The following is a 26101-nucleotide window of genomic DNA, read 5'->3' on the forward strand; positions in this document are numbered from 1 at the left end:
GTGGATTCTGCTTCTCATCTAATACCTGTGCTCTGGGGCCCATTCCTTCTTGCCTTCTTACAAGCTGTCTTCCAGTAGCATTTCCTCTCTCTGCTCAATCATGGTTTTCCACCTTTGGACTCAGTCATTCTTGTTAGCATACCAACTGTCTTCCATCTTAAAAACATTACTACCACCTCTCCAGATACTCTCTTTCTCCATTACTTATAATACTAAAACTTCACAGAAGAGTTGTCTATACTCTGGCTCCAATTCCTAGTCTCCCATTCCTCCCCTAATCTACTTCAATTTAATTTCTGAAACCATCACTTTGCTGAAATAGCTTGAAACAGTCAAGATAGTTAATTACCTTCAGGTTGCTAAATACAATGGATACTTCTCTGTCAATTTACTAACTTCTCCATTGAGAGAGGTGACCAATTCCTTTTAAAAACACTCTCTCCTTTCAGTTTACAGTAATTTACACTCAGTTTTCTTCTTTTTCCTTCTCTGTCTTACTTCCACAAGTTGAATACCTTTGGACTTCTTGGTTTTGGGCCTTATTTTCACCTATATCTGCATAATCTAAGTGGTCTCATTCAGTTTCATGGTTTTTTTTTTCCCCTTATCACTGTATTTCCAGGGCCTAACTCAGGGTGTAACTTATTAAACAATAAGGCAGTATTTGATGAATGAATAGTTTTTTATATCTCCATCATTTAACATAGTTCTCAGTTAATATTTGGCTTGCCATAAAGTATTTGTGGAATAATTGAATGGTCATTATTATTATTACCATATAAATGAGGAAATGGAGGGTCAGAGATATTAAATAATTTACTTGTGGTCACACAGCTAGTAAGTGGCACATCTGGGATTCAAACCAAAGTCTTAACTCTAAATCCTTGTTCTCTCCATTACATCATAGTACCTCCCTACGTATTTGGTCCTTAACTCCTAGAATCCATCTTCATTTACCTTATTTTTATGCCAAACTGGAATGACTGATGTACCTGAATATGTCGATTTTCCCCCCTCAGCCTGTTATGGACTTGAAACCTAATTTCTACTTCCATTGCACATCTACCTGTATCTTTCCTACCTGTCTTTAAAAGCAGTTTTCAAATTCTATGTCAACCTTGAAATCTCCATTTTTTTTAGTTGCTAGCAAACTCCATTTTTTTTAGTTGCTAGTTGTCTTCCACCTAAGCTGCCTTAAAGTACAATTGTATCTTTGTACAATATTCTATTAGTGTTGAAGCTGCCTATAGGATCCCAATCTATACAGTGCCTCCTTAATATTTTTCCTTGCCTTGCACATTGGAAGACTGAATCAGTATTTGTTGACTCCGGAATCAATTTGCATTTGATCTTGTCAACCTAAATAACAGACAGGTTTGCCAAACATGACAAATGTGAGAGTAGACATTGCAATGTGGAATAAGGTGTCATAGTAAACTATAGGTGTATTGAGGGAGGTAAAGGAAGACAAGGGGTTTACAAGGAAAGTGAGGAGGATTACCTAAGTTGTTTTGAAACAATTATCCTTGGCTATAAATATCAATAACAAAGGGGATGCCAGTCCAAGATTGGGCAGGCAGTTGCTGTGCAAATGTCCTTAAAGCATTTTTTGTGTACTGTTTTGTGGCCTTTGTGCAAGGTTGTGGTTTTGGTAGTTTTTTGTGATAATTCTTGATATCAGGCTATTAGTGAGAACCTACCCTTCATGGCTTTCCTTGACTCCATTTTGTGACAGCTTTCACAATGTAGACAGCTGAAGAGATTTTTTTTTTTTTTTTTTTTTTTACGCTGAACTCTATCCGGAGAATCTGACTCAGGGTCCTGATGAATGAAAACAATTTAGCTGAAAGATGCAGTTTCCTCTTGGCAGATTCAGACAAGGAGTGTAGTGGAAGCTTACACCTGCACGTGACAGGACTGAGGAAGTAGGGATGGTCTGGCCTCAGCTGAGAGAATGAAGCTAGATTAGTAAGGCTTGAAGGCCCGGCATGTCAGTGGTGACCTCTCTGACCTGAGCAAGTGAGCCAAGCTGGGCTGGGCGTGTCAACGACGGTATTTGTCAATGTGACGCCCTAGAAATAATCCCTTTATCTTTCCGAACTTTTGTTGCTGAGTGTAGGCAACAATAATGAATGGAAAGTAAGCGGGATTGTACTTTAAATCTGAGAACATTCTCTATCTTCCAGAACAAGTCATCTGCAGGCGCAGGTAATGGAGTCCGTGATGTCAGCTGTAGACTGGCCGCCCGGGGTCCAGGCTCGGCTCCTCACTTTCCTGTTTTTAGTGCGGTCCTAGAAGAGCCCTGATGCAGCCCGAGATCAGTAATAAATGCAGCTGAAATACTCCGGCTCCCACGTTCTCCGGGAGGTACCTGTCAAGCCGGCCTTCAGGCCCCTGCCCGGCTCCCAGCCAACCGCGTCCTCGGCGGAGGCATCAGCCACGCGGGAACGCAAACCCACGCGGGCCGAATCTCGGCGACTTTTTCCCGCCGTGCCTTCCCCACGCTCCTGGGCGGGCGCCGACAGCCCCCGGGGGCAGCTGCGGATGCCCGGGGAAGCACGGCCGGGACAGGTGGCTCCGCGGCTCCCTTCCGGCGCCGCCAGCTAGAGAGGCGGCCCGAGAACAAAGGCGGGAGAGGGGCGGCGACTGCGAGCGCGCAAAGGCGGAGGCCCGGCAGTCCCCGAGCGGCTTCCGGGGCACGGCGACCCCCGGCGGGGAGGGGGCGGGGCGGGGACCCCCGGGAGGGGCGGGGCGGGGCTAGGCAAGCGCCGCGGGGGCGCGGAGAGAGGGAGGGAGCCAGGGTGACGCGCGGTGGGGCTGGCCCCGGCCGGGCTGGGGGCCGCGGGGAGGGGGCGGCTGCCAGTGCGCCAAGTGGAGACGAGCCGGGCCGGGGCGGGCCGGAGGGCGGGCGGGAGGTGGGGCGCGCCGCGGGCTGGTGGGAGCCGCGGCCGAGTCCAACGCCGGGCCTGAGGCAGCCGCGGGTGTGAGGGGAGCAGCGGGGCTGAGGCGGCGGCGGGGCTGAGGGGAGCAGCGGGCCTGAGGCGGCGGCGGGGCTGAAGAGAGCGGCGGGGGTGAAGGGAGCCCCGGCGGCAGTGAGGCCAGCGGCGGAGCTGTGGGGGGCGGCGGCCGGGCGGGTGGGGCTGACGTGAGTAGCGCCGCCGCCGCCGCCGGGCGTCCTCCATTCCGGCCCACATCCCCGCGCCCTCCCAGCCTCCGGCGCCCTCCCGCGCGGGCTGCGCGCTGGCGGCGGCCATGGCGGTGGCGGCGGCGCTGGCGGGCCGCGGGGCGCGCGGCGGCAGGGGCCGGCCCCCGGGCGGGCGGGCGGAGGGGGCGGGGCCGGGGCGGCGGGGGGCCCGCGCGGTGGCGGCAGCGGCGGCGGCGGCGGCGGCCGGGACGAGGCGGAGGCGACGGCGGCGGCGGAGGCGCGGGGCGCTCGGGCTGATGGCGGCGGCGGCGGCCGGGCCCGGGGCGGCACTGTCCCCGCGGCCGTGCGAAAGTGACCCGGCCACCCCCGGAGCGCAGTCCCTGAAGGTGAGGAAGCGGCCGGCGCGACCCGACCCCAACTCTGACCCCCTCCGGGGCCGGGGCGCGGCGGTCTCGGCCCAGTCCCACCGGCGGCCGACCGGCGTCTCGGGGGCGTGGGCCACAGGCTGTGCGCTGCTCCTGAGACCCGCGGTGGTCGGCGAGGCGGGGCCGGGAGAGGAGCCCACGGCCCCTAGCGAGCAACAAGTGCGGGCGGGCAACGCGGCGCGGCTTCCCTGAAGTTGGCAGCCGGCCCTGTTTGACGAGGTTGTCCCCCAAACGCCTCTTCCCGGGACAGCTGCGGGACAGAACGCGCCCGGGGCGGAGACGTGTCCTCGGATGGGCCTGCAGACGCGCGCGTTCGCTCAACCTTCATTCCGTGCATAGTTTGCTGAAGTGTTTTGAAAGCTTACTGCAAAAAACATTGGCGAACGAAGTGGAAAATCAACACAGTTAGTGAACTCACTGCAATTAAGTTAATACACAAGCGTCCGGATGTTTTCAGCGGAAGTCTTTTTTTTTTTTTTTTTTTTTAACTTTATTTTTTGTAGTGATTTTTTTTTTTTTTTTTTTTTTTTAACTTTATACTGCTGTGAGGTGAAAAGAACTTGGTGTTTGTGGAGAAAATGGAGATGAGCAGTAGCTTGTCACGCATCAAAACGTTTTGGTTCTAAAGTTAGGCTAGCAGTTTGTGACAGAAGGTTGGAAGGGAGGAATGATGTTTTAAAAACCTCAAAGCTTGAAATTGGAAAGCTGAAATTAGAAGGCGGTGGGAACTGGAGTGCTTGGCCAGCTAGCCTTCGTGCGGTGTACGGTGTGCGATGTGCGCGTTGGCCGGGGAAGCTGTCTTCGGGCAGCCTATCGGGGCTGCGCCTGCCTTCGAGCTCTTCCCATCGCGCAAGTCCATCGTGCCGTCAGAGAAAGACTCATTTTGAAGGTTCCTGAAAGGCTCCCGCCAATGGAAGTAACTAGATTGTAACACTCTGAATGCACATTCTTGCACTTCCAGCATTTGACTCCTGTCCCGGCACCTGGAGGGCACTGAGTCACTAAGCCAGTGCTCCCCCGAGTGCATGCTTGACCCCTGAACCTTAGGAAGGATGTGATGCATAGAAACTCGTCTAATCTGTAGGTGGAAACCACCTGTAACTCTGGAAGGCACATCTTTGATTTAGTACATCTGAGAGTCTTTGAAAACACGGGCTTCTGTATCAGTATCGCGGTGGCAAGGAAATTCTTACCTTATTTCGTCATGTATTGGGAACAATATTGCTGTTACTACCTCCCTCTAGAAAAAGGCCCGCTGCCCAGATGCTCATTTTATATAATAATGCCTTTGCCTAGAATTTATAGTAGTAATTTAAAACACTTTATATATAAAATTGTGGTCTCAGCTTTTTTGAGCACTTCACATTTTTAACTTTCTTTTTATTTTTGTATATATTTGAGTGTCTCAGTTTTTTAGCTAAAGGGAAATATGCTGAAGTTTAAGGATATAAAAATCCTTAAAATGTTCACAAAAAAGATTTAAAAAAATGGAATGTTTAAAATGAGTTATGTTGGAAGTACTGAATATGAAATGTTGCGGTTGTGATACTTACATGCAAATTTTCAGAGTAGATTTAGACTGCAGAGCTCTTTCATGAAATGCTTATTTTAAAAGGTCTGGAAAAGAATATATATTTTACTATTTGGAAAAGAACCAGTAAATTTCTAGGAGCTAGAAGCATTTGAGACTTTATTATCATAATCATCCTTTAATATTTAAGAGATAATTATTTCCTAGTTCTTGTTGTGTTTTTAATATAGTAGCTCATTTAATCATTGAATTAGCCATGTAATAGAGGCAATATTATAGTCTCAAATTTTCAGATTAGAAGATGCTCACAGAAAATAACCTCAGCTAGTGAGTGCCCATTGAAAACCCAGGTTGCCCAGGTTTGGCTTGCCTTGCCACTATACCATATTGCTGGTTTATATTCTTTTGCAGGATTGCTTTCATTTTAATATGTAGCAAGAGGACCATGGTATTTAGTAAAATTGGATTAGAGTTAAAAGCAATATTACATTTTTAAAAAGTATCCTTTTTAGACCTTAAGCCTTGGCTAATATGTAAATAAATCAATTTCCTAACATCTGATACTTTTACTGAGTGAAATGGTTGAATTTATAACCTTGATATTCTTGCCACATAATGGATTGCAGTTAAAATCTGTAAGCTTCTTAAAAGATCACCTACCTCATCAACCCTCTTCTTGGTTTGTGTGTTGCTGTATTACAGATTGATGAGCCTTATTAGGGTGTACTTTTGCTAAATTATAGCAATATAAGAAGAAAAGTGAATAGTTAGAATTGGTAACCTGTTTTCAGTCTTGTATGTCCCCTTTTCACAGGGACATAAATGCCTAAAGTAGTCAAAATAGTCCTATAAACCGGCGCCAAATTGAATTGAGAAATGTAAATGGTCCATACATTTTTCCCCCCAGCTTGGGTAGGAGAGTTTGCTTTAATCTTAGAGTGATGCAGCAATTTTATATGTTTATGAAGAGCAGAAAGCATTTTAACCTCAGTTGGTGAGAAAGCAAAAGCAGATTTACATTTACAGGTTAATTGAAAATGCTCTTATTTTGATTGGATTGAAGATCAGTTTTAAATTTTATTCCAGGGCTTGCTCATGCCAAACTCTTGGTCCCTTTTAATTGTAATATGAAGTTAATACTTGTATGACTTGTTCTTAGACAGTCTTTCAGTTATTGAGACTTATTGTTCTTTTATTCTTGCTCTGTTATTTTTGAATCTTTTAAATGTGTAGGATGATAATGAAGATAATTCAAATGATGGGACCCAGCCATCCAAAAGGAGGCGAATGGGCTCAGGAGATAGTTCTAGGAGTTGTGAAACTTCAAGTCAAGATCTCGGGTACTGTCATTTTACTGGTTATTAATATTTTTTGTGATGTTTCTCTTTGTGATAACATCCTCTTCCCTTTCCCCCAGCTCTGGCAAAGACAATTATTAAAAATTGTAGAATATTTTCTGTTTTATAATGTGCCACCAAAATTGGTCTTGCTACTGAGTGTAATTAAAAAACAATTTTATGATAGTAAAACATAATATGTAAAATTAATCATTTTAACAATTTTTAAGTGTGCAATTCATTGGCATCAGTTAACATTTGCAGTGTTGTGCAGCCATTATCACCATCCATTTCCAAAATTTTTTCACTACTCTGTCTATACTTTAAAACCATTAAGCAATAACTTCACTTTTGCCCTTTACCCAGGCCCTTGCAACCGTCATTCTACTTTCTATTTCAATAAATATGACTACTTAGTTACTTCTTATAAGTGGAACCATAAAATATTTGTCCTTTTGTGGCTGGCTTATTTCTCTTAGAACTTTTAATATCTTCAAAGTTCATCCTTGTAGCATATGTCAGAATTTTGTTCTGGTTTTTTTTTTTTTTTTTTTAGACGGAGTTTCGCTCTTGTTACCCAGGCTGGAGTGTAATGGGGCGATCTCGGCTCACCGCAACCTCCGCCTCCTGGGTTCAGGCAGTTCTCCTGCCTCAGCCTCCTGAATAGCTGGGATTACAGGCACACACCACCATGCCCAGCTAATTTTTTGTATTTTTAGTAGAGACGGGGTTTCACCATGCTGACCAGGATGGTCTCGATCTCTTGACCTCGTGATCCACCCGCCTCGGCCTCCCAAAGTGCTGGGATTACAGGCTTGAGCCACCGCGCCCGGCCTGTTCTGTTTTTAAGACTGAATAATATTCCATTTTATGTATATACTGCATTTTGTTTATCCATTTGGATGTTGATGGGCATTTGGGTTTCCACCTTCTGGCTAAGGTGAATAATGCTACAGTGAGCATTGGTCAGAGTTTGTGTTTTCAGTTTTTTTGGGGATATGTATGTAGGAGTGGAGTAGCTGGATTACATGGTAATCCTATGTTTAACTTTTTGAGAAACTGCCAAACTGTTTTCCATAGGGGTTGCACCAATTTTCATTCCTCCCAGCAATTCACAAAGTTTCTAGTTTCTTCATGTTTCTCACCAATTTGTTTTTCACTTTTTAAAATAATAGCTATTGTAAAAGGTGTGGAGGGATATTTTATTGTGATTTTGATTTGCATTTCCATAATGCGTAGTATGTTGAACATCTTTTCGTCTGCTTCTTGGCCATTGTATATCTTCTTTGGAGACATGTCTATTCAAGTTCTTTGTCCATTTTTCATTTGGGTTTTTTGTTGTTGTTGTTCAGTGTTGTTTTATATATTAATACTTCATCAAAAATATAATTTACACATATTTTCTTTATTCTATGGGTTCATTCACCCTCTTGATAGTGTCCCTGTATAAAATTTTTAATTTTGATGAAGCCCAAATTTTTCATCTGTTTTTTCTTTTGTCGCTTGTGCTTTTGGTGTCATATCTAAGAATCCATTGCCAAATCCAAGTTTGTGAAGATTTCTATGTTTTCTTCTAAGAGTTTTCTAGTTAGCTATTATATTTAGGTTGTTGATCCATTTTGAGTTGTGATATGAGGTAAAAGGTCCAATTTTATACTTTTGCATGTGGATACCCAGTTTCCCAGCACCATTTTTGAGAATACTGTTCTTTTGGAAGGCTGCTTTTTAAACAGATAGATGCATAACATATTGTCACTTTCCCGTGTCTAATTTAGAGGTTGAATTGGCCCAGATCCTGAAATCTGTACTCTGTTATTCAGGATAGAGATCGACTGTGATACCCTGGCACCTTTAAACTAGGTCTATCCTTTGCTTCTGGGTTTGTGGAGTATCTGAGAACAAATACTTATGTTTATGGCATGATGCATTGAGAAATAGGTCTTTAAGAGTTCTGTTTTCTTAGCTATTTATGACTCACTGAATAGTAGACAAGAGACAGAAGTAGTTGATTATTCCTTGGGTAGATGAAATACTGACTATGCATTTTTAACCCAAGAGAAAGAATTCAGAGCTGATACCATCACCTTGCTTTGCCCTCATAGGTCCCTTAAACTAAAAATGCCTTTGTTCTTAGCAGTTTAGAGTCTTGGTTCTTCCCAATATATAAAAAAATGTTATCTTCATTGTACCGTTTTGACTTGGTAGACCAGATAATTATTTCTCTTCCTTGTAGCTGTTTTGTAATTTTCTTTGATATACAGGAAGTCAAGTCATAGCAGACAAATAATTTAAATACTTAAAATAGTTTTCAAAATATCCTCAATAAAAGTGATTAAAAGTTAATGAAAGCCAAATTTAATACATAATATGTATTTCTGCACTTAGCTTTAGTTACTATCCAGCAGAAAATTTGATAGAGTACAAATGGCCACCTGATGAAACAGGAGAATACTATATGCTTCAAGAACAAGTCAGTGAATATTTGGGTGTGACCTCCTTTAAAAGGAAATATCCAGGTACTAGTTTATATAATAGATTAATTTATAATTAATAGTAATTCTTTATGATACACTGTCAACTTCTGAATTTTTCTATAGATTATAATATATTTTATATTCTTGTGCTTGCTGTTTTTCTTTTCTTTTTCTTTCTTTTTTTAAAAAAAAAAAAGACTTAAGGATCTCATTTTGTCGCCCAGATTAGAGTGCAATGGTGCAATCATAGCTCACTGCAGCCTTGCCCTCCTGGGCTAGCTGTCCCCATGCCTCAGCCACGCCTGGCAAATTTTGTTAATTTTTATTTTTTTAGAGATGAAGTCTTGCTATGTTGCCCAGTGTGATCTCAAACTCGTGGCTTCAAGCTATCCTCCTGCCTCAGCCTCCTGAATTGCTAGGATTACAGGTGTGAGCCACCATGCCTGGCTGTTTTAAATTTATTATTATTCAGCATCTCTCTTCATTATTGATATATTCTATGTCTCATAAACTATTTTAAAAGCAAAATGGGAAAGGTGAATTTCCTGGGGAAAATTTTAGAAAAAAATCATTTTATAGACAAGTTTTGGATTTTTACCATTGTCCCTTGATCTAAGGAATAGAATTAGCTATATGAACCATATCTGAATTTGAGAAAGGCTATTCCTCATTAGTCTAGTTATTTATATTACCTTATTGCTTTGGATTATTCTATTTTCGATTTTATTCGAACTTTTGTATCTTACTGAGTATATTTCTTGAATTTATAGTATTTTTCTGTAGTCCCTTTAATATTTGGAAAATGTAATATGAATACTTTTAAAAATCAAGTTTTTTAAGCTTTTAAAAGTTTTACAAATGCGTAATGTTTTGCTGTTTTTAATAGTCTTTTGATTTTTTTTTTTTTTTTTGGAGATTTAGAGCGACGAGATTTGTCTCACAAGGAGAAACTCTACCTGAGAGAGCTAAATGTCATTACTGAAACTCAGTGCACTCTAGGTAAGAATAGCTTGTAATGTGAATTTTTCAAGCTGAACATTTACAAGATGATATTGCATAAGTATCTTCTTTCCTAAAATATTTTACAAAGTTAATAAAAAATTTAAATGCTACATTGTTTACTTCATTTTTGATTATTGTTAAAATGCAAAGGAGAATGAAGCTTGAATACATATATAGTTCCTGACTCATGATGGTTCAACTTCATGATGGTGTGAAAGCAGTGCATATTCAGTAGAAACCATACTTTGAGTGTCCATACAACCATTCATTTGACTTTCTGTATAATATTTAACAAATCGCATGACATACTCAACACTTGATATTAAAATAGGCTTTGTGTTAAATGATTTTGCCCAGCTGTAGGCTAATGTAAGTTTTCTGAGCATGTTTAAGATAGACTAGGGTAAGCTAAGGTGTTGGGTAGGTTAGGTGTATTAAATGCTTTTTGTTTTCAGAATAGTTTCAACTTAGGGTGGGTTTATTGGATGTAACCCCACTGCACGTTAGGATCACCTGTATTCTGAAACAGTATAATTGTCTAATAATTTTTACAGAGTTTTCAGAATGTATTTTCTGTGCAAAGCTTGTACAATTTTATTTTTAAAGGTATTGGTTCTTTGCTGAGTGTAGTGGTATGTGCGTGTAGTCCCAGCTACTTGGGAGGCTGAGGGAGGAGGATCACTGGAACATAGGAGTTTGGGGCTGTAGTGTGCTGTGATCATATCTCTGAATAGCCACTGCACTCCATCCTGGGCAATATGGTGAGACCACATCTCTAAAATGCAAAATGGCAAATTTTACTCAATTTTCAGTTCTGTATAATTATGTCCATGTTTTATTTGTAGTTTTACTTTCACAAACATTTTAATGCAGCATGGCTACTTTTTAATATAAATTCATGGGAATGCATTTCAGCAGTTGGTGAAATCCGATACTGTGAGTTTTGAATTGTCTACATGATGAGTGTGTGTGTGTGCTGATGTTTTCGGTGAAGTTTTAAGGAATTTGAAGACTAGGAAGTATAATAACGTTGAATTTTTTTTTTAACTCATACAATATTTTGTAGTACTTGTTAGTAGTTAGTGTATTTCATTATTTAACAATTGTTTCTAACTGAAGGGATATATGTTTAAAGCACATAGAATCTTAAAAATAAACTTGTTTGGTTGAAAAATGGATATATTTGCCTTTTGCAAGATAATCTTTTAATTGCTTGGATTTATATTATGAATATTAAGTTTAGTTATTTTCAAATGTACCAAGATATTTTGCTTTGGCCATTGGAAAACCCATTAAAATGTGGAGCGGTTTGAAGAAGTAAATTTTGAAGAGTGCTTTTGTTCACTTATTTTTAAAAGGGCTTATTTTTTTGTTTTTTGGTCTAAAATAGGTTTAACAGCATTGCGCAGTGATGAGGTGATTGATTTAATGATAAAAGAATATCCAGCCAAGCATGCTGAATATTCTGTTATTCTACAAGAAAAAGAACGTCAACGAATTACAGACCATTATAAAGAGTATTCTGTAAGTAACTGAGGCGACTAGTATTTTTTATTTGGGTTGGGGAAAATGACATTTTATAAAGTTACATGTGACTTCCAACTGTTTTTTTTTTTTCTTTTCCCAGCAAATGCAACAACAGAATACTCAGAAAGTTGAAGCTAGTAAAGTGCCTGAATATATTAAGAAAGCTGCCAAAAAAGCAGCTGAATTTAACAGCAACTTAAACCGGGAACGCATGGAAGAAAGAAGAGCTTATTTTGACTTGCAGACACATGTAGGATAACTTAAATTTAGTAGTCTCCGAACTTAGTTTCTTACTTGTTATTGCAGAGTGCCCATTACCCCCTTGATCATTATTTTTTGGACCACCTATGTGTTCTTTTTTTTTTTTTTGAGACAGAGTCTCGCTCTGTAGCACAGGCTGGAGTGCAGTGGCATGATCTTGGCTCACTGCAACCTTTGCCTCCTGGGTTCAAGGGATTCTCCTGCTTTAGCCTCCCCAGTAGCTGGGATTACAGGCACCTGCCTCCACACCCAGCTAATTTATCATATTTTTACTAGAGACAGGGTTTACCACTGTTGTCCAGGCTGGCACCTATGTGTTCTTTTCCTCCTCAGAACTTGAGATATTATTTTTAATGATGTGCTTAATAATCAATTTACGTTTTTTGTGAGATGTCTTTTGCTTTATAGTTGATATTCTACTAAATGAAACTAATAATAGTGACATGTCATACTTGCTATGTGTCCCAAGAGTTTTTAAAATAGATTTGCATGTTAATTCTCAAAGTAATCATGTGAGGTTGAAAGTAGGATTACTTCCACTTAATAGATAAAGAAACTGAGCTAGAGAGGTTGTATAAGCTACCCAGATCACTCTGCTGTTAAAGTAGTGAGCCAGAGATCCACTGCCATTCCTCGGCAGTTATTCTCATGGAAAGTAGGCCTCTAAAACGATAATATATAGAAAGAACTGAAAGCACCAACTGTGCTCTTAGGTAATAGCTCCCAAAATTTTAGCTTTTTTGAGGGGAAATGGGCATGCAGTGGAGAGCATCTGGGGACTCTTTTCCTACAGCCTGAGTTTTAGCATGGAATCAATTTTGTGTTTCTCTTTATGTTAACATAGGTTATCCAGGTGCCTCAGGGGAAGTACAAAGTTTTGCCAACAGAGCGAACAAAGGTCAGTTCTTACCCAGTGGCTCTCATCCCCGGACAGTTCCAGGAATATTATAAGAGGTATTAAATTTTAGTTACAGTTGGTATCGGCTCTTGGTGAGGGGTTTCAGAGCCTTGTGTACTTGCCTCCTAACAATTTTGAGGTCTGTAGATGTCACCATAAGAGATATCGCCATATCGCATAGGATTTGTGTTGCTGTTCTTTATCTTCTCTGGTTCTGTGGTAAACACCAACCTATAGGCAGAATTTGAACATATGCTGATGAAGTCTGGATGCCCCTGTCTTTGCCCATTCTCTTTGAATTTGTCATAGATAGATGCTGGGGGTTCTGTAGCACCTCAGTGCTCAGAGTATGTTCCGTGGTCCAGAGCACTATTATTTCTCAGAAGCTAGTTGGAAATGCAGAATCTCAGGCCCAACCCTAGATCTATGACTCAGTCTGCATTTTAACAGATGTCTGCATGATTCATGTGCAGGTTAGAGTTTGAGAAACACTGACTTGTTGCAGACAAGAAAAGAGAGGGGCAGGGACAGGCACATTGCTGACCTGGCCTGGCTGCTGCTGTCAATCTGGACCCTAAATACTACTTACCTCCTATTCCGAAACTGAATGTTACTGAAAAAAACAGGGCTAATGGATTCATTTTGTTTTAAAGTCTCAGCTTTTATTTCAACCTTAAACCTTACTCTGGAACCATATGTTCTTCGGAATAGACTATATTTTTAGAGAATAGAATTTAAAGTACAGTGTTATAACTTGCCATTTGAAAGTCAAATCTTGAGCAGAAATTTTAAAAAATTCAAATTTGAGTCATAAGCAGAAATATTTAAAAAGTTTTGCTTCTTTTTTTTTTTTTTTTTTTTTGAGATAGAGTTTACCTAGGCTGGAGTGCAGTGGCTTAATACCGGCTCACTGTAACCTTTGCCTCCAAGTGATTCTCCTGCTTCAGCCTCCTGAGTAGTTGGGATTACCATGCCTGGCTAATTTTTTGTATTTTTAGTAGAGATGGGCTTTCACCATGTTGGTCAGCCTGGTCTCAAACTCCTGACCTCAGGTGATCTGCCCACCTAGGTCTCCCAAAATGCTGAGATGACAGGTGTGATCCACTGCACCTGGCCTTTAATTTTTAAAAATTTTATTTTGGTGTCAGGAAATTATTAAAAGTCATATGCAAGTATGCCAACCCCTTTGCTTTTTGGTGTGTTGTCTTAGTTGGGGAAGTCCTGATCCATGGTCACTTCCTGAATAAGGGCTACAGTGGGTAAGAATGAATAAGGGCTACAGTGGGTAAGAATGGAGGTGGCACTAAGTGTTGCTGTCTGGGAAGAGATTGCCAATCTAGCCTCAGACAAAATAGATGATTACATTCATTAGAATACATGCTTCCCAAATTTGTTTATAATAATTTGTTACTAAAAATTTTGCTTTCTATATTAAGTAATATTATATACCATGCACTGGTGTGATATATATGTAGTAGGGTGTCTGTCCATTCTGTTTGGGTTTGTCACAGACAGTTGCTGGGGTTCTGTAGCACCTCACTGTGCAGACTTTGTTTCGTGATCCAGAGCACTATTGTCACTCACAAGCTTGTTGGAAATGCATATACTGTATATCAATTGTATGAAGTAGATGCCATTATTAGGCTTGTTTTACAAGCGGAGTGACAGCTCAGAAGTGGCAAAGACCTGGGACAGTGGTGGAAGTGGATATGATCTGGTAGCCAGACTTGGGGCTACTGACATTTTATTTACTTTTCTTCTTTTTTGGGGTTGAGGGCAAAGAGGAGAGACACATTATCTCTTAGTAAGAATTAAAATCAAATGCATATTTTTATAAGTCTAATGAAAAGACATTCAGGCTTCTTATTAATTACCCCTACTTGATGACAAAAATGAAAAATTAATACTCTATTTTTCAAAAGTCTTTGGGGTTACTCGAGAAGTTTAAGGCTATCTTCATAGCTCAAAGATGAGTCTATTCATATTTAATAATAAAGAGTAACTGAAAATAAACTCTCTGAACTTCAGGTACTCACCAGATGAGTTGCGGTATCTGCCATTAAACACAGCCCTGTATGAGCCCCCTCTGGATCCTGAGCTCCCTGCTCTAGACAGTGACGGTGATTCAGATGACGGTGAAGATGGTCAAGGTGATGAGAAGCAGAAAAATAAAGGCACTTCGGTGAGAACATTTCTGTCTAGTAGGAAGCATTTCCTTTCTCTTTGAATTTTTGCTAATTGCTTTCCTAGAATGTTAAATTGAACTACTTGTGTCATCATTCTCTTTTTGAAAAAGGACAGTTACATATAATTTCCAGAAAGTATTCATCAAGAAAAGTTATTTATAGTGTGTTTTGATAAAAACAAGCAGTGCATGGCCTTTGGTAAGCTTTATACTTAAAATCACTCCTTTGTAGTTACCATGAGCAGGTTAGGCAAGGATATGGAAAATTAGCTTACAATTGTTTATTCAGCTTTCTGTCTCTTTAACTTAAAATATTGAACAAAACAGACTTTGATCTCTTGACACAGAAATGTAGTTTTTTCTTAGTTTAGGGGAGTGCATTAACTTATGTTTCTTTTGCTTAATCTTAGGCTTCCTATGGGAAAATATTATGTTAGTAATATATTGTGCAATTTGTTGGGTTTTGCTGTATGCCTTTTTTTTGGTAGCAAATGCAGTTGCAAGACAGTGGGAAGCTGGTGTATTCTGTGGACCTAAAGGAGAACAAAATTTCAATGATGATCTAGGGTTTTGATCCCAGTCATGCCACAGGGCTTTGAATTTCTCTAGTACTGTGTTTTAAGTAACTGGCTATTTTAAACTTTTCATTGTAGCCAACCTAAATGTGAGATTGAAGGGACATTGTATTTCCTTGTCACCAACAGCTTCTAAAACATCTTTAATAATATATATTATGCAGAATAAGATGCTGTTCAAGTATCAAAGTGGTGATACAAATTTCCTCTTGTCATGTTGCTAAAAAGGGAGCTATGGCATACTAAGGGTGATGAAGCTGACTTCCTTTCATACCACTAGGAAAAGTGTAAACTAATCCAACATTATGGGAAAGCATTTGGACAGTCTTACCAATTTAAGTTCCACAGAATTTGACCTAGCAAATCCACTAATAGAATTTATCCTTAGGACTTAGATGCTGAAAAAATTTAATTAGAAAAAAAGTTCTGTTTGAGTGTTTACAGTAATTTTTATGCTGGAAATTATAAATAAATTTTAATGCCCGCAGTGGGTAATATTATATTGTTTTTATAGTATAGAAATGCAGTTCAAAGACTATTAATGATTGTGAGAAAATGCCCATAATGGTTTTAAAAAAATACCAAAATACACACATGCATACACACACATTGTAATCCAGTTTTGTGTTTTAAAAAATGAGGGCACAGTGAGGTAGGGGGTATGTGTGAGTCTTGGTGTCTTTATTTATATAAAGGACACCCAGAAAAAAGATAAAGTAGATAAATTCATGTATTTAGTCAGTGTATGTTTATCAGGGAGGTTCTGGATAACTTTAATTTTTTCATTTATAATTTTCATAATTCATATGAAAGTTCTAATTAGAAAATTTTAAATTATAAAATGAAGGATTAAATGGTCAGATACTGTGGTCTTAAACCTTGAATATGTAAAATATTTCAGATCCTGTTGTAGGTAGTTGAGGGATTGGCTCTGCATAGTTTAGCATTATGGAAACACAAATGTGAGCTTAGAAGGACTTTTTTTTTTTTTTTTTTAACTATAGCCCTTTATTTTTCCTGAAGTACCTTCTTATGATTTTTAGTACTCAATGAAAATACCCACACTTATTTTTAACAATGTGTTTTTGTATGAAACAAATATGCTTCCTTGTGACATGGAAAATAATGTTGAAGCTGTGTGGTGTAATAATAGCTAAAGCAGATAATTCCATTTTTTGTGACGTACATCAGAAAACAAAATGATGAAGGCACTGATATATGTGAAATCAGTTTTATATGATATTATAGTTAGAAGGATGGATGATTTTTAACATGGCTTACTTTAGTTTCCACTGGAAAAAGCTTTCTCTTATTTAGAATGATTTTTTTAATTTTTAAATTGATAAAGGCTTAAAGCTTTTTTTTTTGAGTATTTTCCATAGTTTTCAAAATTCAGACTCAAATTTGTCTTAATTCCAAAGAATCTTTGTTTTTGCCTTTTAAACTCCAGGACAGCTCCTCTGGCAATGTATCTGAAGGGGAAAGCCCTCCTGACAGCCAGGAGGACTCTTTCCAGGGAAGACAGAAATCAAAAGACAAAGCTGCCACTCCAAGAAAAGATGGTCCCAAACGTTCTGTACTGTCCAAGTCAGTTCCTGGGTACAAGGTAGAAGAAAAAAGCCCCTGACTCAGCCTCTTTACTGACCAGCCTCTCTCCCTGAAATACTTTAACTTGACTTTCACGATTGTGGAGCTTCTGCCTGCTGTACTTCACTAGCTGTTCTTCTATGGTGTGCCCTCTGTCCACTGCTTTCTTTTTTTGCTTTATTTCCTTGGTGGCTTTTCTGTCACTTTTGGCTATGGTTTAGCGTCCGTTTTCTGTATATGTACAATTTATAAGTCTTTTTTTTTTTTTTTAAATAAGTATGGGTTTTTAAAACATTATTTCATAGGCAGAAGTTTATACTTTTATTTCCTTGGAGTAAAGATCATAATTATTTGGCATTTTAAGTGCCCCAGCATTTAGTGTAGCTAAACCTGCTGAGCTATGAAGTATGAGTGGATATACTGTTAGATGAAGTTGCATTTTTGTAGTGCCTTTCATTAAGAAAGATCTGGGTTTAATCTAAGGGTTATTTGATCCATCTGCTAAATTTAGCTAACTCTGGGATAGAAAATAATAAAACCTGTTATTTACATTGTAGTGATTTTTAGCATAACCTTGGTAAAGAGCCTGTATGATTCCATGACAAGAATTAAAACATACCTGTTAACTTGTTGATCTGATTATCCTCAGAGTAAAGTAGTAGGTTGTCAGCAGCTGTTGTTATTATTTTGAACTTTTCCTCCCTCTTTCTGCCCCTCTCTTTTCTTTTGACGAAAAGTGAGGTGAGAGGTGAGTAGGCTTATTTTGCATATAGGGATTTAAGAATATCGTAAAAGAAAGAATTAGATATACAGTTTTATGTTTGGGATGGTGGTAGTAAAATATATTACCTTTTGATTCTTTTGGTCTGAAATGTTTTAGAACATGCTTTTTATTGCACTTATGAAGGTGTATTGAAGGAAAATTTTAGAGTAAGGCAATGAGAAAGTTTTGCCAAATGAAATTGTTAAACACCTTGTATGTCAGAACTGTGATTATGGTAAGTAATCCACAAGAACAGGCTGAATGAAGTAAGTCAGCTTTCCCTCTAACTAACTAGAACACATTCTAACATGTTGTTCATTCTCCTTTCTTCAAGTAAAAGTGACCTATTAAATTAATGTATTTCATATTTTATTAGAAAATTCTTTCATGTAATTAACTTAATTTTTTTTTTTTTTTAAGCCTATGGCAAGCAAATTTTAAGCTTTATTCAGCAAGGGTTGGCTTCCAAGGGTGTCTGCAATAGGCTGCAGCGATGTGATTGTTGTACTTGTTTTTACATATATAGCTTATCTACTTTCTTTAAATATATAAGTTAATGCTTAATAACTGAAAGCAAGTGAGCTCCAAAGATGAAATTTCAGAAACAGCCTCCATGAATGAGTGTGTTCTATTGGTCTGCTAAGAGCTTTAAATGGAAGTGGCCACTAAAAGCACACCATCCTGTTAACTCTTGAGTGCTAAGTAGATCTTTCAAACAGTAAGCTTGATTGATCATGGGTTGAAAAGAGAGAATATTGAAATAGTTGTTTTAATACAGGCTGGAAATGAAGAACTATTCAACACTATCATTGATTTAGTATACAAGAAATCATATAGATTAACTGAACTGAATAGTACTCAAGTCGGATATGCAAAATTTATATTTTACATAATCTGTGCACATTTTTAATACCTAAAAATGTTTCAGGTTGATTTCAAAGATGGAAACAACCAGTATCTAGTCATCATACATTAATGTGAACATGCTTATTAAAAGTTAACCTCTTTATGAAAAGTATTAATAAGCCAGATGTGCCTAAATATTAGGGTACTTCAAGCTAAAGGTCATATTTTATATATGTAAAATATGAGATTCAAGAAAAACAATAATGTATCTGATGTTTTGCTTAATAAGATTCACTAGTGCTTGCCCTTAATTTGTAGGACAGTATTGTTTAGGTTACATTAACCTGAAATTTAAAGCATAATTGTTAGGATTCAGGCCTATAAGTATATAATTAAAATCTATATTATTGCTACCATGAAAGTCTTATCTTTGGCTGTTTTTCAAGTAGAAAAGTAAGTGTACTGTGAGCCTTTTGAGATGCTGAGAGCTGTTAGGATGCGTATTTTAATTTTCTTGTCAGTAGTGAAACTCTGATGATGTTGCAGTTATTTGAAGTAGAACTGATCGTCTTAACCAGACACACAAAGGGCTGTGTTCCATTGGCCTTCGGGAGAGTGCTGCACATTGTTCCCTTAACCCCTTCTTCAACTGTGCAATTTATTGCAACTGGCTTCTCTAAGCCACGGTTGTTATCTTCTGTGTAAAGCCCTGGATGGCAGCACTGTAGCTTCTTAGCGAGGGCAGATACTTTGTATATTGAGCTGCAGCATTCATCATAGAAAATGCTACAAACCTTCTCTCTTCCCCTTCTCTCATCTTTTCCTCTTTTCACTCAGATGAAGACTGTTGGGTAAGAAAAACTAAGTGATTTGACAAAGCATTATGATTTAAACTTAGAAATAAACCTAGAATTTTTTGGTGTCCCTTTTATCATAGGTGTTTAATGTGTATTTTAATGATTGTAGAACTTGAATTGCTCTAGAATGTGAATGACTACCCTTGTGTTTTATTCCTTTTGGGTTTTGTTTTGTAAAGAATCTCCTATGAGGAGTTCTGTTTTTAGAATTTAATATTGTTTGGTTATTTCCCTGACTTTAGTGGAAGATATTAGAGTACTTAAATATGCCAGTATCTAACTTAAACTGAGTATTAAATAAGTATATCTTTTACATTTAGTATAGGTACCATAACCAAAAAAGATTTCTTAGTTTTGATGAAGAGATACCATTCTGCTGTATATTATGGCAGGTACAGATATTATCATAACTGAACCAGAATTTGGATTATAGAAGTGCACTTCCTAGCTGTTTATTATTTAGGTATAGGAACACACAATGAGAACCTTATGCTTAGAATGTAGCAGTAACAACAGAGGGTAACTACACTGCAAGACTTAAATGGTTTAAGCATGTGACACTATCCTTTTGTTGGGGGGAGCAGGGTATAAAAATATACATACAGGAGATTAGTTTAATAGTAAAGTTTTATATGTATGTTTAACTTCCATGATATTTATTATTTTGTAGAGACATTTGTGATTGTTTAGAGTTCTTGTTTTTATTATATTTATGTATAAGGTTGACTTTTTTTTAAATAAATAAGCCAAAAATTCTTTTTGAATGCCTCTGTCATCTTTTGCAAAGAAAGATAATCTAAAAAGTACAAAACTTAAAAGAATTAAGAACAAATTGTTTAGGCCTAGCAGGTAATGAAGGTGGCAGTGAGACATTTCAAAGCTGGAATATATACAAAGTTTGAGTTTTGTTTAGATTCTTTGGTTCAGTAAATTAGGAAAGGGGATGCATTTGGCAGAGTGGGAATAAAACAGCAATGAAACAATTCTATTTAAAATATTTATTTTCCCAGTTCGTGCGTGTGAGTGTGTGTGTGTGTGTATGTGTGTGTATGTGTATGTATGTGTATGCCCGCCCCTTTCCCCCATTTTATTCTTGGCCCATGTTTGCTCTTCCTTTTTTACCATTGTTATTTACTTACTCCAATAGCATGAGTGAACGTCATTTGTAACAGTCAAGGCTGTGACGTTCGGATGTCCTCCCTTCCCTGGTAATTTTAAGTGCAGTGAACCCTTTTTCCTTTGTCATTTCCATGTGTTGCCAAATATGTCGAAAACCCACACACCTTCACTGGACCATGCGTGTTTTTAATCTGAAAGATGAGTAGTACTCAGAATGTTTATGTATTTTTTAAGTGACTGCAATTTTTTTTTGCTTGTCTGAAAACTTACTTTTCCCTTTTATAATTTTACATTTTATAGTGAATCCTTTTAAGTATAGATTCTTTTATTAGACATACAAAGAGAATCACACAACTGAGTTTTCCACAAACATTTATATACATGGCAATGTATGCACGAGACATCTTTCAATTAAAAATGTTTAAAGTGATTTTTAAAAATATACCGTGATACCAATGAGGATAAACTGATTTTTTAACTTAGATTTTATAGATCCAGTTTTACAGCTTTGGAAAATATCAGTTTTTAAACAATACATAAGCTAGCTATTTAAAATGGTTTTCTCTTTAGAGTTAAGTCTTAAATTTATTGGTAATTGGATTTTCTTGTCCAATTAATAGTGACATTTTACATTATATTTAAGTCTATCCTTCTGTTCCTTAAACAGATCTTACTGTGCATGTAGGGAGTGTAGAATGCTACATTTAATATAAGAGATCATGCTGTTTACAAAATTTGACAATGAAATGAATGCTTTCTTCAGTCTGCAATCTTACATGGCAGACAGACTCCTGTCAAGCTTTGTCTTTCAAAATGGTCCTCATTAGCAAGTTACCAAAAGTAAAAATAGGGCAATAAAGTAACAGAATTCCTTTTGAACCCTTAGTAAGCTCTTCTGGCATGAATTTATAGCCCTCTTCTACCCTTCCAGCCAAAGGTCATTCCAAATGCTATATGTGGAATTTGTCTGAAGGGTAAGGAGTCCAACAAGAAAGGAAAGGCTGAATCACTTATACACTGCTCCCAATGTGAGAATAGTGGTAAGTATTTAAATATCTTTTTAAAATCTTAACCACCATGTTTGTTGGTTCAAAAACCGGAATTTATAGTTTCAGGTAGATTTCAACCAGAATCATCAAATAAGCAGGGTACTTTGTGAAGCATAGATGCAGTTCATGTGTTTTCTTCTACATTGTATTTTCATTTCTCTTTGGTGATTTAACATTATAGCCATTCCCTGGAAGTCCTAAAGCAAACTAGTATTTTATATGCCATATTAAGTTAAAAACTCTTATGTGAGATACTACTAATACTGGTTTTGATTTAGGCCATCCTTCTTGCCTGGATATGACAATGGAGCTTGTTTCTATGATTAAGACGTACCCATGGCAGTGTATGGAATGTAAAACATGCATTATATGCGGACAACCCCACCATGAAGAAGAAATGATGTTCTGTGATGTGTGTGACAGAGGTTATCATACTTTTTGTGTGGGCCTTGGTGCTATTCCATCAGGTAAAGATTTAAAAAAGAACAAACGTTATCTTTCGGTGATGAGACTCTCCTGGCACTCCTTTCTTAAGGATGCATAAAGCCTATCATGACATGAAGAGCTTGTGGACTTCTATGTGCAAACATGACCAAAGCTGTGATTTTACAGGTCATGTCCACCAGCTTTTCATCCTTAAGACAACCCAACTAAAGGATAAATGAGAGGCCAGAATGCCCAGGCTAAGTTTTGGAAGTATAGTTCTACATATAGAATGAGCTGGTGTTCTTTTACTGAAATACTAAAGTAACAGAGCATCATCTTGTTTCAAAGCCTTTATTTTTATGTTATCTATTTAGAAACTTAATAAAATGACTGCTACATCTTTACACATTTCTGTAGAAAGTCTATAATAGATTTATCTAAATCGCGGCAGCATTACAGTTCCAGGTAACTTTACAACAAAGAAAATTGAATAAATCACAGTAATTGGACTAAAATATTACACAGATAATTGTGTAATTTTAGAACTTACTTGCATAGTGTTAACACTGTATAATGCTCTATAAAATATATGCCTACAACGAAGTTTCCTGGGAATCATTAAGCAAGCAACGTATTTAAGATTCTGTAGTAATTCAGATCAAGTATGTACTACAATTTATGACTGTGCTCTTAGAAACTTGAAGTTTTAAAGTGCTGTCAGCATAGTACACCAGGACTTGAAAGAATGCTGAGACACACAGCTGCCAGTAAACAGGAGAGAAAAAGGCTTAAAAAAGCCAAATTCCGGAATGGGTTTTGTATCATTTGTATTGAACTTCTGAAGTATGAATGTTTAAATTTCAGGACAGATTTATTATTTTTTAAAGGTCCATATCACTGTATGGCATTGCATCTCTCCCATTCCCCTTGACTTGGAATGAATTTTGCACAGCATTGATAACATTGTTTACATTTTTCTCCTTAAATTAAGGAACTCAGTGTCCTTCTCACCACAAAATCCACAGAGGAATCTCATTAGTGATAGCTAAGGAATAAGAGTTAAAATAGGCTTAAAAACCAGTCCCATAAAAATTACTTTTCATTCTGTATTAACCAACAATTTTTTTCCTAGGTCGCTGGATTTGTGACTGTTGTCAGCGGGCCCCCCCAACACCCAAGAAAGTGGGCAGAAGGGGGAAAAACAGCAAAGAGGGATAAAATAGTTTTTGACCCTAATATTGTATATGCATCTAAGTGGAGTATTTGGTGCCAATTTATTTACAACATTTTCATTTTTATGCTAATAAAAGATTTTTTTTTTGGAAGTTAACTATGAGCTTAAAATCTGCATTTGATTTATTTCTGTTAAAAGCTACTCTTACGCTTGAAACTGATTCCAGGTAGAGAATTCATCTTCTGAAGTATTTTATAGTAACATTGGCTCACTCCAAAAATTCAGTGGAAATATTTAGGAACTTAAGTTACTTAACTTTCTCCATAGTCCAAAAAGTTATTTTTATGAAACTTCCTAATCTACATTGTTTCTGGCCTACCATAGGTAGCATTAACAAAGTTATTTAATAACTAAAGAATTTTCATTCATAGCCCCAAATTGACAAATAACCTAATAAGATCTGGTGCAGCTTGATTTAGAGTTGTCATTACTTGGACTGGTACAGGAACAAAGTTTGTAAATACCTGCCAGCCAGGAAATCCCTTTTGTATAGAAAAGTACCATCCGTACTTCGTGTACAGGCATGGGGGCTTTAGTCCAGGCTCAGGGAAGTGTACATAAATCATTTCCAACTTGATTTTAGTAACTGTAACACCTTGAACTTCGCTTACAATCTCCAGAGTAAAATTATAAAGTTACCAACCTTTTAATCTCATCCATATAACAGCATGAAAGGTTGCTCTATTTCGATTTATATAAACCTAAGTGACTGCAATTACCATTTTTAGTCAACCTAATGAAAACAGTGTCTAAACATTTTATGGTACACGGTCCTTTAATATAGGAATTTTGATCTTTAAAAGAAAACAAATACTGTGCTTGCTGCTTTTCCTATTTTGGGGCTAACTGAGGTAACAAAATGCGTATGGCTTTATTTTTCCATCCCTTGACTAAAAAAGATAACTACAACTTCAACCAAGTACAAGTAGCAAGGTTCACGGCAAACTGCAATCAGCTTCACAGATGGAGAGTTTTATACTCCAGGGCGTGGTTAAGAACTCAAAAGAGAATTTCAAGTACTAGTTTCAAAATGCTAATTAATATCGTCCAGAGAACAGATTCCTCCTCTTGCGAGGCATCTTCTGGCGCACGAGCGTGCTTCTGCCCGGCATCTGCGCCGTCGGCGGGGTAGGCGGCCTCGTCGAACGGGTGCTGCTCGACCGTGCCGTCATAGTACACCTTCATCTCGAACTCGCTCTCCAGGTGAGACGGGTGACCGTAGACGCCGATGCCCACTGGGCGCCGGAAGTGCGCGGGGATTGACACGGCATCCGGGCCGCAGGTGGCCGACTGCAGCTCGTAGTCGTCGAAGCTGGGGTGCAAGCTGCTGGCGGAGACGTAGAGGTCCGCGTCGCCCTTGAGGCTGCGCATCCTGAGGACGATCTTGCCCTCGTGGTTCAGCCGCAGGTAGCTGTAGTTCCCGGCGCCTATCTGGCCCTGGACGACGTGCAGGAGCACCCACTCATCGGGAACCTCCTCCTCGTCCGCGCAGCTCCCCGGGGATAGGATCTGCGAGGCCAGGAGCAGCAGCAGGGCCGTCGTCCAGGGTACGGCCCTCCCGCGGGGAGCGGCCATGGCTGGCGGCTCAGCTCTGGGGCCTGAGCGTGGGTCAGCGCTGGTGGGGACACAGGAGGCGCTTAACACCGGAGCCCGTCCCTGCCGTGCGCCTGTGAGGCCACGGCGCGTTCAGGCGCCTGGTCTGCCGCTGAGACTGTCTCTTCCCACCCGTTTGAGGCCCCGGGGAGAAGAGGAGGGGCTAGCCCCTCCCCCGCAGCGCGGCACCCACCGGACTCACCACCGTCCCCACAGGGCGCCGCTCCGCGACCATCCGGACCTGAGGCCCGAGCCTCGCCGGAGGAGGCGGAAGTTACGCTAGGCCCGGAAGTAAGCCGGCCGGAAGCGAGGCCTCGCCAGCTGTCGCGAGATAGTGAAGGGGGCGTGGGCGTGAGGAACCGCGGGCTAGTAACCATAGCAGCTGGCGAGTGGGGCGCGTCGCGTCGGGCCCTGTGCTTGCTTTTCTGTGAGCTGGCTGCGGCGGGTCCTCACCGAGCGGGCTGCTCCCTACGCGGAGTCGGGGAGGAACCCGAGCTGCTGTTCTGCGGCGTGTGCTGAGGCTACAGGGCTGGAGCCCGGGGGCTCCGCGAGCGTTCGCGGCTCCGCTGAGATCTCTCTGAAAGGAGGCGATTTGAGGTTTCCGCCGTGACCGTTCCCAACGGCGGGGACGCGCGCTCTGGTCCAGAACCGTTGCTCGCTGTCTCGTCACCCGAAGCCCAGTCCTGACGCCGTCCTGGTGCGAGGGTCTGCACGGGAATTTGGGGCTCAAGTTGGGCCCGAGCGTCCGGGCGGCCGTGGCGCGAAGGCGCAGGATCAGCTCTTTGACAACTGAGCGCCTGTGGAGTTCGGAAAAGGGCGCAGGTGGTTATTTTAATTAAAGCATCTGTGTGTGAAGAGATCTCGGATCTCTATAAGAGATTCGGTAGTTTAGGAACGAACGAGGGCTGTAGAAATGCCCGGGCTCCCACACCTCCCGTGCGTTCTGTGCTCAGAGGGCGGGAGCGTGGAACCCGAGGGCTCCTGAATTATGCCCACTGGCTTTTCACCCTGCGTGGTAACTACCAGGCTGGATTTTCCTAACTCGAGCCAAAAGGCTAGTTTCTGGTTTGCTTAGTCACTAAAAGAAAAATTTCGGTCTTTTTTAACCAGAAGGGAGTAATTTTCTTTTTTTTTTTGAGACGGAGTTTCGATCTTGTTACCCAGGCTGGAGTGCAATGGCGCGATCTCGGCTCACCGCAACCTCCGCCTCCTGGGTTCAGGCAATTCTCCTGCCTCAGCCTCCTGAGTAGCTGGGATTACAGGCACG

At 39.9% G+C, this 26101-nt stretch overlaps 2 protein-coding genes across 4 annotated transcripts; one reads left to right on the forward strand and one right to left on the reverse strand.

The window, feature by feature from the left end:
* Positions 1-1825: 1825 nt before the first annotated feature.
* PHF10 (PHD finger protein 10) lies at positions 1826-23351 on the forward strand. Of its 3 annotated transcripts, none has more exons than XM_037731088.1 (12): positions 1826-2208; positions 6335-6441; positions 8824-8954; positions 9828-9911; positions 11305-11438; positions 11542-11691; positions 12547-12656; positions 14629-14782; positions 16811-16966; positions 21464-21572; positions 21860-22048; positions 23140-23351. In XM_037731088.1, the coding sequence occupies exons 2-12, from the start codon at positions 6389-6391 to the stop codon at positions 23223-23225; spliced, it is 1356 nt and encodes a 451-aa protein (XP_037587016.1). In that variant the 5' UTR covers positions 1826-2208; positions 6335-6388; the 3' UTR covers positions 23226-23351. The 3 variants fall into 3 exon arrangements, with proteins under 3 accessions (XP_037587016.1, XP_017363092.1, XP_017363093.1); XM_017507603.1 differs by lacking the exon at positions 1826-2208 and adding an exon at positions 3333-3531; XM_017507604.1 differs by lacking the exon at positions 1826-2208 and adding an exon at positions 3369-3531 and having other exon boundaries at positions 9834-9911.
* Positions 22366-24908, reverse strand: CUNH6orf120 (chromosome unknown C6orf120 homolog). Its single transcript, XM_017507607.2, has one exon. The coding sequence runs from the start codon at positions 24814-24816 to the stop codon at positions 24241-24243; it is 576 nt and encodes a 191-aa protein (XP_017363096.1). The 5' UTR covers positions 24817-24908; the 3' UTR covers positions 22366-24240.
* Between the last annotated feature and the right edge of the window lie 1193 nt (positions 24909-26101).

The sequence above is a fragment of the Cebus imitator genome, unplaced genomic scaffold (genome assembly GCF_001604975.1).
Source record: "Cebus imitator isolate Cc_AM_T3 unplaced genomic scaffold, Cebus_imitator-1.0 Scaffold380, whole genome shotgun sequence".
NCBI lineage: Eukaryota > Metazoa > Chordata > Mammalia > Primates > Cebidae > Cebus > Cebus imitator.